The sequence below is a fragment of the Anthonomus grandis genome, chromosome 16 (genome assembly GCF_022605725.1).
Source record: "Anthonomus grandis grandis chromosome 16, icAntGran1.3, whole genome shotgun sequence".
NCBI lineage: Eukaryota > Metazoa > Arthropoda > Insecta > Coleoptera > Curculionidae > Anthonomus > Anthonomus grandis.
In genome coordinates this window covers 12,771,868-12,790,300 of record NC_065561.1, presented here as the reverse complement: position 1 = coordinate 12,790,300, position 18,433 = coordinate 12,771,868, and the positions used below count along the sequence as shown (strand labels likewise).

At 32.6% G+C, this 18,433-nt stretch overlaps 1 protein-coding gene across 7 annotated transcripts in view; it reads right to left on the bottom strand.

The window, feature by feature from the left end:
• LOC126745805 (afadin) overlaps nucleotides 1-18,433 on the bottom strand; it is a 465,103-nt gene that overhangs the window by 106,165 nt on the left and 340,505 nt on the right. For 6 of the 7 annotated variants that reach the window (XM_050453809.1, XM_050453810.1, XM_050453811.1 and 3 more), the window contains one exon: nucleotides 7,992-8,185. In XM_050453809.1, the coding sequence (XP_050309766.1) occupies nucleotides 7,992-8,185 (194 nt within the window). Of the gene's footprint in view, nucleotides 1-7,991; nucleotides 8,186-13,875; nucleotides 13,977-18,433 lie in introns of those variants that run through there. The other variant, XM_050453815.1, reaches the window with a different exon arrangement.

Below are 18,433 nucleotides of genomic sequence, written 5' to 3'. Positions count from 1 at the left end.
ATTTAGTGATTTACTAAACGGGAGTTGGTTCTTTAGCTACACTACTATAGTATATTACCAGAGATTGGCTAGTCCTGGTATGTAATGCTTGAAACCATCTTAAATGCCTTTCGTATACTTCAAATATTTTTATTGTAGGTAATTTTCTGTCATTAAAAATATTGTTGTTCTTTGAGGTTAAGTAATTTTCCACGCGTATTTTCTTTAATTTTACACTTTAAACAATTACGTTACAACAACTTTACGATAATTACGTAAATTTTGTCATTAATTTTGACTATAAAATAAAAAAATTGCATCAACAATTTTGGTCTACATAAATGGCAATTTATTCATAATTTTGAAATATCATACACTAAAGTGGCCTTTTCTAAAGTGTAAACCATTAAAATAAAAAATCGACAATTTCAAGTCAATATCTCATAATAATTATGCCTTTAATTCGTGGCAGCATCATTAATTTCCTAAAAGCCGCATTCGAGGTTTTTATATCAATAAAAGCTGTCAAAAAATTAACCAAGACTCCATTTCCTGAAACCGAGTCGTTTTTCCTTATATTTCCTGCTCGACCCTTTCTTAATGAGGTGGAGAAACGTCAAAAAATACAGAGCAAAGAAAAATGGCCCAAAGGTTAGCAAACATGGCTCCTTTTCTAATGAACCACTTAACGAAGTTTGCGTGGCAAGTAAATATGAATGGGCCTCTAAAACCAATTTAGGTGAGAAAGGTGTCGAGGGGATAGATAAGAGTTATATTTTTTAATAAAGGAAATGGAATTGAAGGAAGATTTAAAAGGGAAAAATTTCGGAGGAAGCCGTAAATGGGCAATTAGGGCTAAAAAATTACAAATTACTTAGTATTTAAAAGTATGTATATAAATATTGGTAAAAAAAATTTGTGGCGACTTACAAGATAGTTTAACTAATTTTAAATCGGTTTTACAGCAGTTGACTGAAAACGTATTTTCAACTAAAATTATTCGGATTTCTCTAAAATAAGAAATAAAAGCTTATTATAAAGCTCAACAATATTATGCCACGTCAGCATATAGTCACGATTTGCCTCTACTTGAGGTTGAAATTAAATGAAATGAAACACGAAATTTCGGTCTTGTAAAGTAAAATTTGAAACAAACAGACTTACATGTTTTATTTTAAACAAAGCATGATCAGAAGCAAACTAGGTAAAGACATACACTGATATCAGTGTCTTCAGAGGTGTTCGGATCAGAAATCAAAATTCCGCTACCGAAATCAAAGAATCATGAAATTTTTAGTTTTGACGTAAACAAAATAATGTGTGATATTTACTGAACAGAAATTTAGACTTAGATTATTAGAGTATTTAGACGACGCTATTTTCTGGGCCATAAAGTGGAATAAGTCACAATTCCTCGGAAACAAACCATGCTCAAAAAATAGCTTGCGTCAAAATAACGGAAGCGATGAGAACCACATCAGGGCTTTGGAATTTATGCTCTCTCTGGCGCTTCTGGACATATATCAAGGAGATCATCCTACTCACAATGATGCGCTTCCGCTCTACTGGAATGAATATAGCTCCTTAGATAAATTGCAGAATTGCTCCTTGATCCAGCTGACTCTCACACTGTTTTTGGAAGAAGCCTAGAACATTGAAAAGCTAGAATTAGTAAACAATAACTTTGTTTAAGTTCAACATGTGCACAGGGGCAAGGGGGGTGTTTTGTTTACACACATATTCATCGATTCTGGGGCCCAATTCTTAACGGCGATAGAATAGAACGATTAATAAAGCATCCCTGGGGATCGATCCGTAACTGATCTCTACTCCCTCGCGTCACATCTTAAAATTTTTATTCTCAACAGAAAAGGAGAGACCAAATTTCAAGGGAAAGCGTAGCGATGTTGCCAAATATTCCAACCAATTATAAAAGGGTATTTTTGACATTTTAGGTTGTGGGGGAGCTTGTTTTTAGTAATGGGGATAGTTTTATGGGCTGCTGGTTTTTTTGCTGTTTAGCATTTTCGTTTAAGGCTGTTTATTTAGTTTAGTGTTTTTTCTTGTTTTTATTCAACTTTTTTTCATCTTTTAAGACTGTGATTGTCTGATTGATGATAATGATAAAAAGGGGTCACTTTGTGAAAGATTATTTCTCGGAATTCTCCAATATTCATTAGCATCTTCTTGGTTTTGCTCAACAATATCCCAAACGAAGATTGCATTTAAGTTCATCTTGGTAGCAAATTAGAAAAGCAGAAATACGATAAAAAAGAACTACTTTAAATAACCACAATCAAAGACAAAATAAATAATATACATTCATAAACACCACCACCCCATAAAATAATAAAACCAAATAAAATATACCAAAATGACACATGACATACAAAGAGAAATTAATACGTTTGCGTTATATGTGATACCTAAATCGTTCCCCGCAAAAAACCAGTAGAAGAAATTTTGATCTCCAGGGAGCAACCTTTCTATCGATTTTCAGTAGAGCGAAGTTTAAGAATACGGATTTTGCGTTTTTAATAGAGCCACGCCCCCTTTCTATTATTTCTACTCCCCGGTTTTCGAGAATTGGGGCCCTGTTGTTTACACGCATTTTCAAAAGAGGAAATTTTCAGCTTAATATCAACACATATAATAATGATTTTGTAAACTGTTACGATAGTAAAAACTAGTGCCGTTTGTGCCGCACCATGGGAAAAAGGCGATTTAAGCCGATCTTTTCACAAGTAAATATCGATACTGTCATAACATCATATCAAGGGACAACGGGGGAAAGAGTTCATAAACGGTAATATTGTTTATAATTTAAAGCATAATCTATTAATAATAAATATTTTTTTACAACGTCACTGGTAAAGATTACTTATGTCGATGGAATCAACAATGCGATCGAGCGGCGTTGCGATGTTGTTGCCTTTTTCTCTAATATAGGGACGTTATCTACATCCATCTCACTGTATCTATATGTAATGAAAAAAATGCTTCATATTTTATTAAAGAGAAATAGTTTGTTTTGAGCCTGTCAAAATAAGTGAAACATTTTTCTTATATTATTAAGTGTGTTTTTTGTCATTTCTACATAATCTCATATCATATCAGAGATGTTGCAAGCAAACAAACTGCCCATAGTTCCATTGCAATTCTAATTCTAGCCAATAAGCCTCTAGCGCCCTTACAATCTGAACACAATAATGAAGTAGAAGCAATGCCGTATCAACTTCTACTTTACCGAAAACGAGTTGAACAACTTACCAGGACTTACTTTCCGAAATTGTTCAAATATAACGGTTAGATATAATTTTAAATAAAATATAGAAATCGATTTAATGGCATATATTTATGTACTAAGTATGTATTTTAATTTTGAACACTTGACAGTACTGACAATCAACGAGAGATTGACACAGTTCTCCCTCGCTTGATTTCAACAAAATTCTGCCCTCCTGATAAATATATCGTTTATCTCACTTATACAATATACTAATAATTCCGAGTACAACTATCATGTTTGAAATGACTGATGTCATTCCTTGTCAACATTCTAGATAAACATTTTTTTTTTAGTTAATTACAAGCAACTACTGCTTTCAATTTGGCAAATGAACTTTAGATGAGGAACAAAATACCTAAAAAGAAAATCTGTTTTAAGCTAGCAACAAAATCAGCCTCATAAACATAAAACCTATTTTGTTTTAGATCCGAGTAATGGCGTAATATTCTGAAATCGTAAGCTGCTCGATCGTATCTTTAAAATGTTGCATCTTAAGACTACATTTTTAATTTGTTTTTCTCTGGAATGGTCCTTTTGAAAGGTTACACTGTATTTTTTATATCACAAGGCAACTTATTTGCAGTTATAGGCTACGCTCCAATTTTCTAATATATTTTATTATTTCTTTTTTTAATAGTTCTTTACTATTATTTTAATACCGCAAATGTTCGCATATTGGTGAATTTTAATCATTCAATCAACCCTTTGATGTAGCGAGAAAAAGAGAAATGATAAAAGTGAAAAACGTACTCTGTAAAAAAATTGATTTGAAATATGACAAAATTTGGTTAAAATTACATTCCTGTTTGGTAAAGGAAAAATTAGGACAAGATTCACATAATGGAAAAAAATCACCCAAAATAGGTAATTCCCATTTTGACCTCAGCAGAAAAAAATAAAACATCAACAAAGACATAGAATGGAACGAACATCTAATAAAGACAGCTATTAGGAAAGCAGCAGAAATAACAAGGAAAAAGCCACAGCAACTGGAGGATTTTACAGGACTTCTAACGATTCCGTACATAAAGAGAAGAAAAGATTCCTGGAAGTAACTGACATTACGCAACCCAAGGAATCTTCAGCCGAGCCAGTGATGATATTTCCAACATCTGTTTCATCTAATTCGTTCCACGCATGACCAGATGTCAAACACTTTTACATACCTTTAGCATATTGAATGACATATTGAACACATTCCTCTTAAGCAGCAACGTAAAAGAAGAGTTCCAAATATTATTCTCGAGAATTGATTAAGAACATTTATAGGAAAGAAAAGGCTTGCAAGGACTTTAAAATGTACAATTCTCCATTCTTTCAAAATAAATTCCATTCTCTTAGACGCCTTATCAAACTACAAATACGCAACGAATATAAGTTGTATATATCAAACACCGAAAGGAATATTTCTTTGGATCAATCTAGCTTTTAGAATTTTATTGGTTCTAAGAAGGCTGGCACCAGGATTCCTGGTATGATGAATCTACCCGATGACGTGATAATTAAAGACCCACAAGACATAGTCGATGCTTTTGCACTGTTCTTTGGTGAGGCATTTATACAATCAAATTTCATTAACCATTCGTCGACGTCTGATAATGTGCCCCACTTTGACATTTCCAACGTGAATGCTTCCCAGATTATTTTGGCTAGTAAAAAACTCAAAAATTAGTTAACATCTGGTGCAGACGGTGTAGCTAGCTTCTTCGTTAAACATTGCATTGGTGTCCTGGCTGATCGATACGCTGACCTACATTTTCAACTTAATACTGCCAACAAAACAAATTTTTTAAAAGCTGATCAAATCGTGAACTACAGGCCAATCTCATTACTCTGTAACTTCTCAAAAATTTCGAAATTATCCTGAATCGGTCGCTATTTAGTCACGCAAAAGAACTCATCTCTGTAGACCAGCATGGATTTTTTTGCGGGCGATCTTGTGTTACTAACTTATCCTGTCTGTCTATCCACATCTGTGAATCATTTAATGTTAATCCTCAAGTCGATGTTATTTATACCGACTCCCAAAAAGCCTTTGATCGGATAGATCACTATATTTTGCTGCATAAATTAACTCTCTATGGTTTTTCAGGGAGATTATTTAATTTATTTCATTCCTACTTGATTGGTAGATCTCAATATATCGAATATGAGGGCTTTAAATCGAAACTTTTTAACGTAACGTCGGGTGTGCCACAGGGCTCAAACCTGGGTCCCCTCCTGTTTAGTTTTTTTTTTTTTTAAATGACTTGATTGAGTCACTCACTTATCATAGGCTGGCTTTTGCCGATGATTTGAAGCTATATTTAAATTTATATGGTTTGGAAGAGTGTTTTTCTTCAGAACTGCCTAAATACATTGGAGGTATGGTGCGCTGTTAACAGGTTAAGCTTGAGTGCAGCTAAATGTAGTGTGGTCACTTACTCTAGATCAAAAACCCCTTAAATTTTGATTACTTTATGATACTATTTTGAGTAGATTAGAGCAAATTACTGATCTTGGTATCACCTTGGACTCTGAATTTACATTCGTTTTACGCTTCAACAACATAGTCAAGTCAGCCCTGAGAAGGCTTGGGTTTATAACTAGAAGTTCTCAGAGTTTTACTTTGGAATCTACACTAAGACTACTTTTCTGTTGCTTTGTGAGATCAAAACTGGAGTTTGGCTGCATTATGTCAGAGTCATGTTGGTCTCCTTGAATCTGTTCAGCGTAGATTTGAAGTTTTTGGCCTTCAGGCAGGATGGCATATATCCAGTTAGAGGGATTGATCATCGGCAAATATTGGAACGCTTTAATCTACATCCATTACATCTCAGAAGAATGATCTTTTCTGTAAAATTCCTGTATGGGTTACTGAATGGATTCATTGATACTCCTGTACTTCTTTCTGGTGTACGTTTCATGGTGTCTAGGCTTAATACTAGACATCCTCGTTCTTTCTGCCAAGGCCTCATACTAACATCCTGTTGAAATCGCCGCTATATACAATATGGGCTATATTTAATCGGATCTGTCACATGTGTGATATAAATTTCTCTCCGGTTCATGTGATTGTCGATATCTTGGTGGATCACTACTCTTGGGATTAAGACGCATGTGTTTAAGTTATAGATAGTAGGTATATTGCAGTTAATTTAAATTAATTTTGTTGAATATGTAATTATCTTGTTAAACTTTTATAATTGCGTTTTTATATCATATTAATAGTGATTTGTTCTAATTTTTTGGATAACTTTTGAGATTGTGACTTTATTTTTTTTTATTTCTTTTTATTATTATTATTATTATTATATAAGGTAGTAGAGTAGATATTGTTGAAAGTTTACACTTGTTAACGGATGGAGATACTTCCCAACCAAAACGTCGTACTAAATGAAAAATGAAGACGGACGTTCGAAAATTAGATTTTAATCCTAAGCCTACCTCTTTGAAAAACAGATAATCCCCTAATACTATTATATTAGAATCTAATACACTCTACCATCATTGTCAAGCTACGCACATGTTCGATTAATAAATTCATCTATTTTAATTCTATTTGTTTTTAACCGAAATTCTTTTACAGCTATTATAAAATGTCTCTTTTAAAAGTTAATTTTTAACCGCTTACCTCAATATTTAAACTTGTTCTTTCTGGTATACAGTGTTTTCTATATATTATTTTGATAATCAACCTTGTCAAATGTTATACAAATATTAATTACAAGCTAATTCAGCTCTCCAATCAGGTATACCGTAACTTAAATGTGAGGTAACTTAGGAAAAGTCTTCTAGGAGTGTCTAGCCTTCCTATAATCAATGTGCAGATTCTACCCTAGGTGCGAGATCGAATTTTAATATTTGCACATTATTTTGTAAATAGTTAGAGATGTAAAAGTTAGTCCTAAGGAACAAGCTTAGTCTGTTCGAAATTGAATATTTAACCACAAATTAGTCTAACCCAGATGCCAAAAGCCAGACCCGATATGTATTTCGACTCTGTTGTGTTCGCATTACAATTAGGTACTATAGCATCTCATATTTTAGCACGCCATCTCTTCTTAAGTACAAGAATAATACTGTACGATAATAATGCGCTTATGTTTTATTTTATTTATATGCTCTTTACTATTCTAATAGATTACTTAGATTAGATTGGTTGAATTAAATGGTTTTGAACGAATACAATAATGTACATTTTGCTTCTTCAATTTAAATCACAACGATACAATCATGCAGTTGTCGGCAGTAGCTTTTAGCAAGCCAAAATACTCCCTCATCCATGCGGTTTATCTGAGACCACGTTCTCGAGGTCATAGAAATCGGAAGATTTGGCCGGAAAATTGAATGAAAAAACTTGTTAGCGTTTCATTAAAACAGAAGGAAGGGGAATACATATCTTTGAAATCGAGGTTTTCTAATGAATCACTTTCGACTTCCAAAGTATGAGATCACCTTTTTCATTTTCAAATGCTATATTGACTGTACTATAAGCGTATAACGTTAGGATCGTTCGTGAAGAGCCGTATGCGTACGTGTCACGAAGAGCAGTAACGTTGAAAGATGTGAAACTGGGCATGCGCAGCTTTCAATGTACACATAGATATAGGGTCTCACATTTAAAAAAAAAAAAGTTTATTTAAGTTAAATATTGTAAAGGACTAAGAGAAGAGAAATGATAGATAGGTGATGATGAATAAAAAAAATTATATAATTAAAACCGCTTAAAGATTATACATACCTCCATTACGTCGTTGGTCAACCTGACGGTCTTGTTGGCATCGCCAGGATGTGGCGCCTGTCCATCCGGTCCCAGTTCCATAAGAAAAGGCACGTCTCCCCTTTGCTCCCCCCGCATCCCGCTAAGCGGTTTTTTCTTGCGCTTGCGCGGCGCACAGTCTGCCGGCCTTCTGCGCACGTGGAACATTATGGACCCTACGAAAATATCCAGCATTAACCACAAATCAATCAAGTCAAATTGTGATATGATTAAATGATCTTCAGCGAACGAAGTCAACTTTTCTAAATCACTGTTAATTTTATTATGAGCTGTAAGCCCGGTATGTCAAAATATAGATTCACTTGAGAGTCGTCTACGTATTGTTGCAATTTAGAATATTGTAGGTAGTCCTCTATATCAGAGACATAAATTTAAAAAATAGTAGTATTCCAATAGGTTCCAATATAGACCCCTGTGGAACACCTGCAGAAATGTCAGTATTATAGATCTGAATCCGTTATGCTTGTACGCAGTGACAGCGATGATGACCTTTAAGATAAGATTTAGAAAATATAATATTATTTTTTTAAAATCCCAGTACTGTCATTTAGCTAGAGAACATTGAATGCCTAGTGTAACTCTAGCTGCAAGCCTTCGGCGAGGATATACAGAACCAGAACGCAGCATATGTTGTTTGCCAGCAACATACCTTTAGTCCGCGCCCGCTGTTATTTAATCGAGATAATGCCCGTATCTCCTTTAATTCCCAAGGAGTTTTTATAATGTTGATATATTTCAGATATCAATGAATAGCTCAATAGATTTTTAGTGGTTACAAACCTCTACAAACCAATTTTTTTTTTGAAAATTAATCAAAAAATGAATCGTTAAAGAAATTAAAAAGGTATACTGCCAAAAGATTTGGATAACTTTTTTCTATAATATATAATAAACATCTAAACCAATTTGAAATGATTGCAAACCTCTACAAACGAAGGTTTTTTGATTAAAGAATTATTGAATTTTTAGATGATGAAAAATATAAACGGCTATAACTCCCAAACAAAGTTTTATCCATATATATTTGGGAGTTATATTTTATGCCGTTTATATTTTCTAACATCTAACAACTCAACAATTTTTGACTAAAAAACATTCGTTTGTTCAGGTTTACATTACATAGAATATTTATTATATATTATAGAGAAAATACTTTGAGAGTTTTAGAAGCCCTTTTTATTTCTTTAACATTCGATTTTTTAATTATTTTCACAAAGAAAACCTTAGTTTGTAGAGTTTTATAACCACCATAAGCCGTGTTAGTTATTCATTATATTATAGCAAATGCATTTGCACAATTTTTTGAAAGTTCATATGTTTCTTCTACACATACTCGACAAACCATGTGTATTGATCAGGACATATATGTAGATACTGTAACTCTAACTAGATTTACGGAAGCCAAGGTGTTACGGGCACTTAAGTCAATTAAGCCAAAAGCAACCGTTAGACCCGACAAAATTCCTGGGTCTCTCGTAAATGACTGCGCTTATGCTTCTGTTAAACCATTGACTCTTCTTTTTAATTTACCGTTAAAACAAGAATGGAAAAATATCTAAAATTATTCCTGTACACAACAAAGATGATAAAAATTTTATTGAGAATTATCGTCCTATAACAATAATTAATAATTTTTCTAAATGTTTCGAACGAGTACTGCATTATGCTTTATATCCCTTAATGAAAAATGTGATTAATACTAGACAGCATGAATTTGTGACAGATAGATCTACAACAACAAATGTACTCTCTCATATGGAATTTATTCCAATAAATGCTAATTCACAATCTATATCGACTTTTCCTTTGATAGACTTGATCACGGTATTCCATCAACAACCTGGAAAATGTCTATACCTTTTCTACAGGTTTAATTAATTATTTTATCTTACTTAACTCAACGGCCTCAACACGTAGAATGCTATGATCGAAGTTCTGCAAAGATCGTTGCCATTTCAGGAATCCCATAAGGCTCAATTTTGGCCCCGCCTTTCCTTATATCATTTATCATTAAAATATCTCATAAACTTACGGTAAAAAGTCTATTATATGCGAACGATACAAAACTCTATTATAAAATTGACATTATTATGGATTGCATTCTACTTCAAAATAACCTAGACATACTTAATACTTGATGCAAAGACAATAGCTTGATCTTAAACGCAGCTAAAAGTAATGTTGTCTCTTTCAGCTTAAAGAAAACCCTAATTCTTTACGATTATACTATTAATAATGTTAACGTATCCAGATCAACAGTTTTTACATACTTGGGGGTAATTTTTGACAGTTCTCTTTCGTTTCAATAACATCAGATATTGTCAAACGTAGCTGCAGAATCTTGGGTTTTATAATACGCAACTCTCAGAATCTCAGAGGTATTCTTATTTTAAAACGTTTATATTTTTCTTATGTCAGATCTATACTCGAACCTCATTACCAAAACCATATAAATGATATTGATAATATCCAAAAAAGATTTTTGAAATTTGTATGGTTTAAGTACGACGAAGTGTACCCAAAAATGGTTTTCCATACACACAACGGTTGAAAGGATTTTCATTTCTCCCAGTAGAGAAAAGGCGGAAGTTTGCCGATTTTCAGTTTTTATTACATAAATTGGTCAATAACATGATTGATTTGTCTGAAATGTTAGAACAGCTTAATTTTTATTTGTCTCGCATATCAGCCAGAAACCCACAAACGTTTTATCTATCAAGACCTAGAATAAATATTAATACATTTTCACCACTGCGTGCCACACATATAATTTTGTTCAAAATCAATGCGACATTTTTAACTTGTTGCAGTGTTAGCAAGTTTGTAGTGTTGCAGCTATTAAAAAAATATACTTTTCTTAATCTCAAATCTTTTTTTATTTTTATATAACTATAATTATTCCTATTCAATTTATTTTTTTATATTTAGAGCTCCTTTTTTTGTATCGACAGTTTTTGTGATATATCATTAATATTTTTTTTATTGTCTTTTTCGTTAACACTCAATAATTGGATGTCCGTCTGTGAAGTGATGTAAATAAATAAATAAACTACTACAATCTGGACAAAAAAAATATTAAAATTCCTTGGAAATTCCAGGAGATAAAGATAAAGCCTGTATATCGATGAAATAACAGCGGGCGCGGGCTATAACCTATTTATAGTCCGCGCCCGCTTATTGCTAGCAAACCACATATGCTGCGTTCTCGATTTTAATTCGTGCCTGATTTTCGTTCGAATAAGCGAAAAATTTGCCTGATCATAACAATATACTTAGTTACACATCTGTATTATTACTTTCTGAAAAAAAAGCTTAATTTTGGTATTAAATACTCAATAGTCTTTTATATGATAACCTATAACAGTGACACTTAACGCAGTTGCAAAATACCTTTATCCAGAGAAGTTTGTCGATTTAAAGAATCCAAATTAAAAATATTAATTATTAATAGTAAAAATGTAGTACAAAATAAATTTGCTTATTAAACGAGTCTCACTCTTTTTTTTGCTTTATAATAAAAATGCAATTCAGTTTCTGGTAATTACAATAATTTATTTTAACAATTTATTTTCTTCTGTTAAAATTGAATAATCAGTGGCAACATGGATACTAAGCATCTTCATTAACAAATTATCCCCTCTGCCCCATGTGTAGATGTTGCGCTCAATCAAAAACACCTAATGGTTATTCTAGTGTATTCAATGTTCTAAGGCAGTAATTTATGATTTAGGGTATCAAAGGCTTTACTAAAGTCCAGCAGGGTTACACGACATTATATCAAAAAAAAGGTCTGTAGTACTGTTAAATGATTTTCGTAACCCTGATTGACAAACAACAAACATATTTGCTTTTAGCGGTATCCACTTAACAATTCTAAATATTTTTATAATATATAAACAAAACGTAAACGCTTTAGCGCATTAAGTTTTCGACAAGTTTCTTTGGCACCATAATAATTGCCCATAATGAACTAATCAAATTCCGACCTATTTTGCTAGCAATCCCTTTCATTTTAAGGTTAATTATAACACACAGATTTCAGCACAACATTTTTTGAGACGTACACGAAGCGCGTTGACTTCCGGCATTGAATGTTCTTTGTATATCTTTTTTTTCCAATTTTCCAATTTTATGTGTTATAATTTTGTTCAAAATCAATGTGATATTTTTAACTATAGTGTTGCAGCTATTAAAAAATACACTTTTCTTAATCACAAATGTTTTTTTTATTTTTATATAACTATAATTTTTTCTATTTAAAATCGTTTTTTTTTATATATAGAGCTCTTTTTTTGTATCGACAGTCATTAATTTTTTTTTAATGTCTTTTCAATAATTGGATGTAAATTTGTGGAGTGATGTAAATAAATAAATAAATAAATTATTAAAATCTGGACAAAAACAATATTAAAATTCCTTGGAAATTCCAGTAAATACGGGCATTATATCGATGAAATAACAGCGAGCGCGGACTATAAATAGGTTGCTAGTAAAAGACATTTGTATGCTGCGTTCTCGATTTTGATTCGTGTTTAATTTACGTTCGAATAAGCGAAAAATTTGCCATCTTATAACAATATACTTAGTTACACATCTTTATTATTATTTTCTGAAAAAAAAGCTTCATTTTGGTATCCAATACTCAATAGTCTTTTATATTATAACCTATAAGTGTGTGTGATATTTTTAACTATAGTGTTGCAGCTATTAAAAAATACACTTTTCTTAATCACAAGTGTTTTTTTATTTTTATATAACTATAATTTTTTCTATTTAAAACCTTTTTTTATATAAAAGCTCTTTTTTGTATCGACAGTCATTATTATTTTTTTTATTGTTTCAATAATTAGATGTAAATTTGTGGAGTGATGTAAATAAATAAATAAATAAATTATTAAAATCTGGACAAAAACAATATTAAAATTCCTTGGAAATTCCAGTAGATACGGGCATTATATCGATGAAATAACAGCGAGCGCGGACTATAAATAGGTTGCTAGCAAACGACATTTGTATGCTGCGTTCTCGATTTTGATCGTGTTTAATTTACGTTCGAACAAGCGAAAAATTTGCCATATTATAACAATATACTTAGTTACACATCTTTATTATTATTTTCTGAAAAAAAAGCTTCATTTTGGTATCCAATACTCAATAGTCTTTTATATTATAACCTATACGAGTGACACTTAACGCAGTTGCAAAATGCCTTTATCCAGAGAGTATTTCCATTCGAGATTTACAGCATTGCCGTTCTGTATGGAAATTTGGCGATTTAAAGAGTCCAAATTAAAAATATTAATTATTAATAGTAAAAATATGGTACAAAATAAATTTGCTTATTAAACGAGTTTCACTATTTCTTTTGCTTCATAATAAAAAATGCAATTCAGTTTCTGCTAATTACAATAATTTATTATATCACTTTATTTGATTCTGTTAAAATTGAATAATCAGTGGCAACATGGAATACTAAGCATCTTCAGCAACAAATTATCTCCTCTGTCCCCTGCGTAGATGTTGCGCTCAATCCAAAACACCGAATGGTTATTCTAGTCACTCAATGTTCTAAGGTAGTAATTTATGATCTATGGTATCAAAGGCTTTACTAAAGTCTAGCAGGGTTATACGTCATTATATCAAAAAGGTCTGTAGTACTGTTAAATGATTTTCGTAACCCTAATTGACAAACAACAAACAACTTTGCTTTTAGCGGTATCCCCTTAACCATTCTAAATATTTTTATAATATATAAACAAAACGTAAACGCTTTAGCGCATTAAGTTTTCGACAAGTTTCTTTGGCACCATAATAATTGCCCATAATGAACTAATCAAATTCTGACCTATTTTTCTAGCAATCCCTTTCATTTTAAGGTTAATTATTATAACACACAGATTTCAGCACCACAACATATTTTGGCACGTACACGAAGCGCGTTGAATTCCGGCACTGAATGTTTCGGGATTCAAGTTTACTAACATTTAAATTAAAAATAGATTTTTTGGTCTGAATACGTGTGTGGATACCCCGGATGGAATGAAATTATTAAAACACATAAATAAATCTTTGAAAAGATATTTTTCAAATGGATCGTTTTAACAAGCGGAGTGCTTTTTAAACTTGTATTGTTGGCGAATGATAAATTACCTTATTGGCCAACCGGGTCTTCCGTTATTTCCAGGCTTATAGCATGAAAAATAAAATGGAAAATATACGTTTTTCAGGCTCGACCAATCAACAGTAGTTGTAGGTCGTTTGAGGTAGGAACTAGAGCGAAAGTTTGTCCGGAAAATCTGCATTTCCACATCCGAGTTTTCATACAGTTCACTGTTCGACAAAAAGAGAAGTGAACCGGCGCGGTATATATACATAAATCAAATCTATTGAAGTGCTTGTCAAGTGCATGCGGTATATCGTATCCGTTGTAAAGGATTGATCAATCGTTTCAGGACGAACCAACGGATTTTGTATTTTGTACCTAATTAAGTTATGAATCGCCAGTTTGGTGCATAATAATGCATTAAATGAAAAGAAAAATTTTGATTGTGTATAAACCTTAAATTTTCGTAACTCGGAGTTAACTGTTAATTGGACAGAACTCTAGCTATAGGTCCGCCGTAAAAGATCTTCAAAGACATTCAGATATATTTAAATTGAAATACCTCTGAACGGCACTAAACGTATAAAAAATATTATAGTCTTTCGTTTGAGTGTGTACACCAGAAGTATTTCACTAATATTAACTTGCTTAACCCTTTAGAGACCAGATATCGAAAAAATGCAAATTTTAAGGATTTTTTTGGACGTTATATTTATTAGTAAGGTAAAAATGAAATTTTTATTTCCATTTTTGAAAAAAAAAAAATAAAAAACGGACTTTAAAGTACCGTTAGGGATAAACAAATTGAAAGTTAATTTAATTCTTGATACTCAGCAAAACAGTTTTTCGTTTGATTACAACATAAAAATACCCCACAAGTTGAACACTTGCTATAAGGTCTTGATTGTATAGCATGCGCACCGCACATTTCACATCTACCCCTTTTATTTAAAAAAACCACTCAATGGGATGCACGATTTCCTAGACGGGCATTATCAGGTACATTGTAATTATATTTTCGTCTTTTAATTATCTTCTGGGCTTAAAGCTCTACCTGTGTTTATTGTCATAAACCCCAAACTTATTGATCTTCTAAATACAAGGGTGGAAATTTTCTCAAAAATCAAGTTGTAAATTATATAGGCATTTACAAATGCTATATCAAGAATTCCCAAAATAGTTGGTGCCACCATTTTATATTATACCACATATGTACTTCTCAACTGGTCTGCCCTGTCAACTCCTCCCATGTGCTAATTATAATCACCTACAATGGATGGGCATTTCACATCTAATCGTGTTTCATCTTTTTGAGTCCTTTTGACAGTGACCTCCTTTGCACCATGAAAATTAGATGCAAAGTGGACAATTTTATTGTCTCGCCACTTAAAAGCTCTGACTTGGGTGTTAGAGGTCCGATAATCATAGTTTCATTTCTTTATTTTCTATCATTGCTGGAAAACAACTCCTTGTATTTCGAAAGGTGCCACAGGTGCCAGGGACCAAACTTTTTGTTCTCTTCTTGGAGTTCTTCATTTTTTTTCCTTGATAGACTTCAAATGTTGAAACATAGGCATTTTGGTCGGCAATGCACCATAATTTTTAGCCTCTTTTGACTGGCTTCATCGAATTATACTACTTTAATGAGCTTCGCCCTTTAAAAAGTATCATGCTTTTATCTATACTAATTCGCCTTGTTGTTTCATAGCAATCTTTAAATCGTTTAAGAGTTTGTTATCCTTTGGTATTAAACTGTTATCATTGCAATGAAGATATTTTAGAATTTCTTCAAAGCGATTTCAAAAACGTCCCAAGTCTTCACTTATATTCCAATAATGCTTCCATGCAGGTAAACGGTGATAGGCCATTGGAAAATTGATCCCAATAAAAGCCAGGAGCGACAATTGCCAAAATAAGGGTTTGTTTGTTGTTATTTCGGTAGTGGTTTGTTCGGTATTACTATTTGCGTTTAATTGAGTTTTTATAGTGTGCATAGGCGGTTATAATGTCGTCCGAACAGCAACCAGGTCCATCAAAATCGAAAAGATTCCGAGCGGAAGAAAATGGCGGCGCTGATTTGGAAAATTATTGTGGGTTAGAAAAACCCGAAGTGCAAAATATAAAAGACTTGTTACGTGAGTTATCTGATAAGGACAGTGACGATAATTCATTTATGGGCAGTGGAAGTGAATACTTGCCAAGCGAAACTGAGAGTGATGACAGCATGGAGTACGAGGTAAGGGATGCAGACGACCAGCTTGGTGAACAGCAGGAAGATGATGAACAGAATTTACAAGAACAGGAAAATATTTCTGATATGCCCGACTACAGCGACATCACATTGAAATGGACCAATTTAAATTTTGAACCCAAGCTTCATGAATTCGATATGGTAAATAGTGGAGTAAAAAATCAGACGTTGACCGAAAATTCGCCAGAATTAGATTTTTTTTAAAATCTTTTTACTGAAGATACTGCTCTATATGTTATCCAAGAGACCAATAGATATGCAGATCAACAGAAAGAAAAAAACTGGAAAGCACTTAATTTAAATGAATTTTTTACTTTTATTGCTCTTACAATGCTAATGCCCAGAAATAAAAAATTAGAAGTAAAGGAATATTGGTCCTTGGATTTCTTGCTATTTTCTCCTGTTTTTGGAAAACACATCTCAAGAGACAGATATTTTCAGATCCTAAGAAATTTGCATTTTGCCAATAATGAAGAACAAGACGAATCCGAATCCACGTTAAATTTAAACAGATACTTCTGGTTGCTCAAAAAATTAATATAAGTGTTGATAAAGAATGAGCCTCCAGTGCAGAAAATTCACAAAATTCCCGTCAAATATTCCACCAAAAATAGTCTATAATATATATTCTGCTAATAATTTCAATGCAAGTTAAACCACATTTTAAACCATACAGATTTTGATATTTTCTACGCTATAGCGTCGTAATTTGTATTTTTCTTCAGGCGTGCCAAATTATAAATTACAGGAATATATCAGGATAAATTACATAATAAATTACAGTAATAAGTGTAAGTGCTATGTCTTGTGCCATTAATACAAGTCAAATTAAGGACCGGTATCATATTTTACTCAATGGACATGGGTCCAGAGAATAGATAAATTATACTAGCTATGAATGTATTTCCTGTTTTTTAAAAGTTAGTTTGTATACGTCAATGTCAGTTAAAGTACTCATATTATATCATTATTTTCAGCAAGCACACTTTGGGCGAACTTCTTTATTTAAATACAATATGTCACTGTAAGTTTTTTAATGGATATCATTATCATCATTTCCACCGGCATCAATTTCCAATATTCCTCGATATATCTCCTTTCCTGAACTAAGTGCCAATTTTGGGGAAAAAGAGAATTTGACCTAAAAAATTCTACATCTCTGAATTACAATGTACACATTGTGCCACTATGCTGTAAGAAACAAAGGACGCATTTTACCGAATACGGCAATTTATTGTTTCGATATGCCTCAACAAATACGTCACGCCTTGCTGCTTCCGCTTCGGCTGTATGTGGAAAGTGTACATAGGTTCCAATTTTCGCTCGGTGGAAACTCATAAATTTCAGAATAACATTTATTTGTATACATGTATATTTTATTGGGTTATAGCGCATAGAATTAGAGGCTCGTTTCGCGGTAAAGTTGTGATAAATGCAGGTAGTCGGGACTTAGCGGGTCGTTTTGCATTCGGCGCCCTTGATATACCATTCGCAAATGTCCTCGGAGTGGAAATTTGCGAGGGATTAAGGGATTTACATCTTGAGTGAAGAAAATGTAAAAATAATAACAACGCTGCTTTTAAACGAGTCGAGGATTTTCATCGCCGCTTAACATAGAATAATAAATGAATTTATGACTAACAAGGTTGTATATTTAAAAAAAATATATCGTACATATAGAGTGCCGATGTATTAACATGCAACAAAAAATCAAAGGCAAAGCCTTAAGTTAAAGAGAGTACGAACGATTCCCCGACCCTCCACTTGGTCGCTGAGAAGGAATATATAAATTTTATTCGTAAGTCGCCATTTAGTATCACAGTATGTACATCCTGGGCGATGTGTACTTCAAAAACCTTTTAACCAACAACTATCTTATTACATAATTGGCGTTCAGTAAAACCAATCTAGTTTTTGTGCAGAAAAAATTATAAAAGGCATTCCACGATATTCCAATAATAATTCGGTATCTTTTAACCTTCTTGATATCAAACTCAGACGCTTAAGATGACTAGAATATTGACATTTCATACTACCAAAATGGAACAT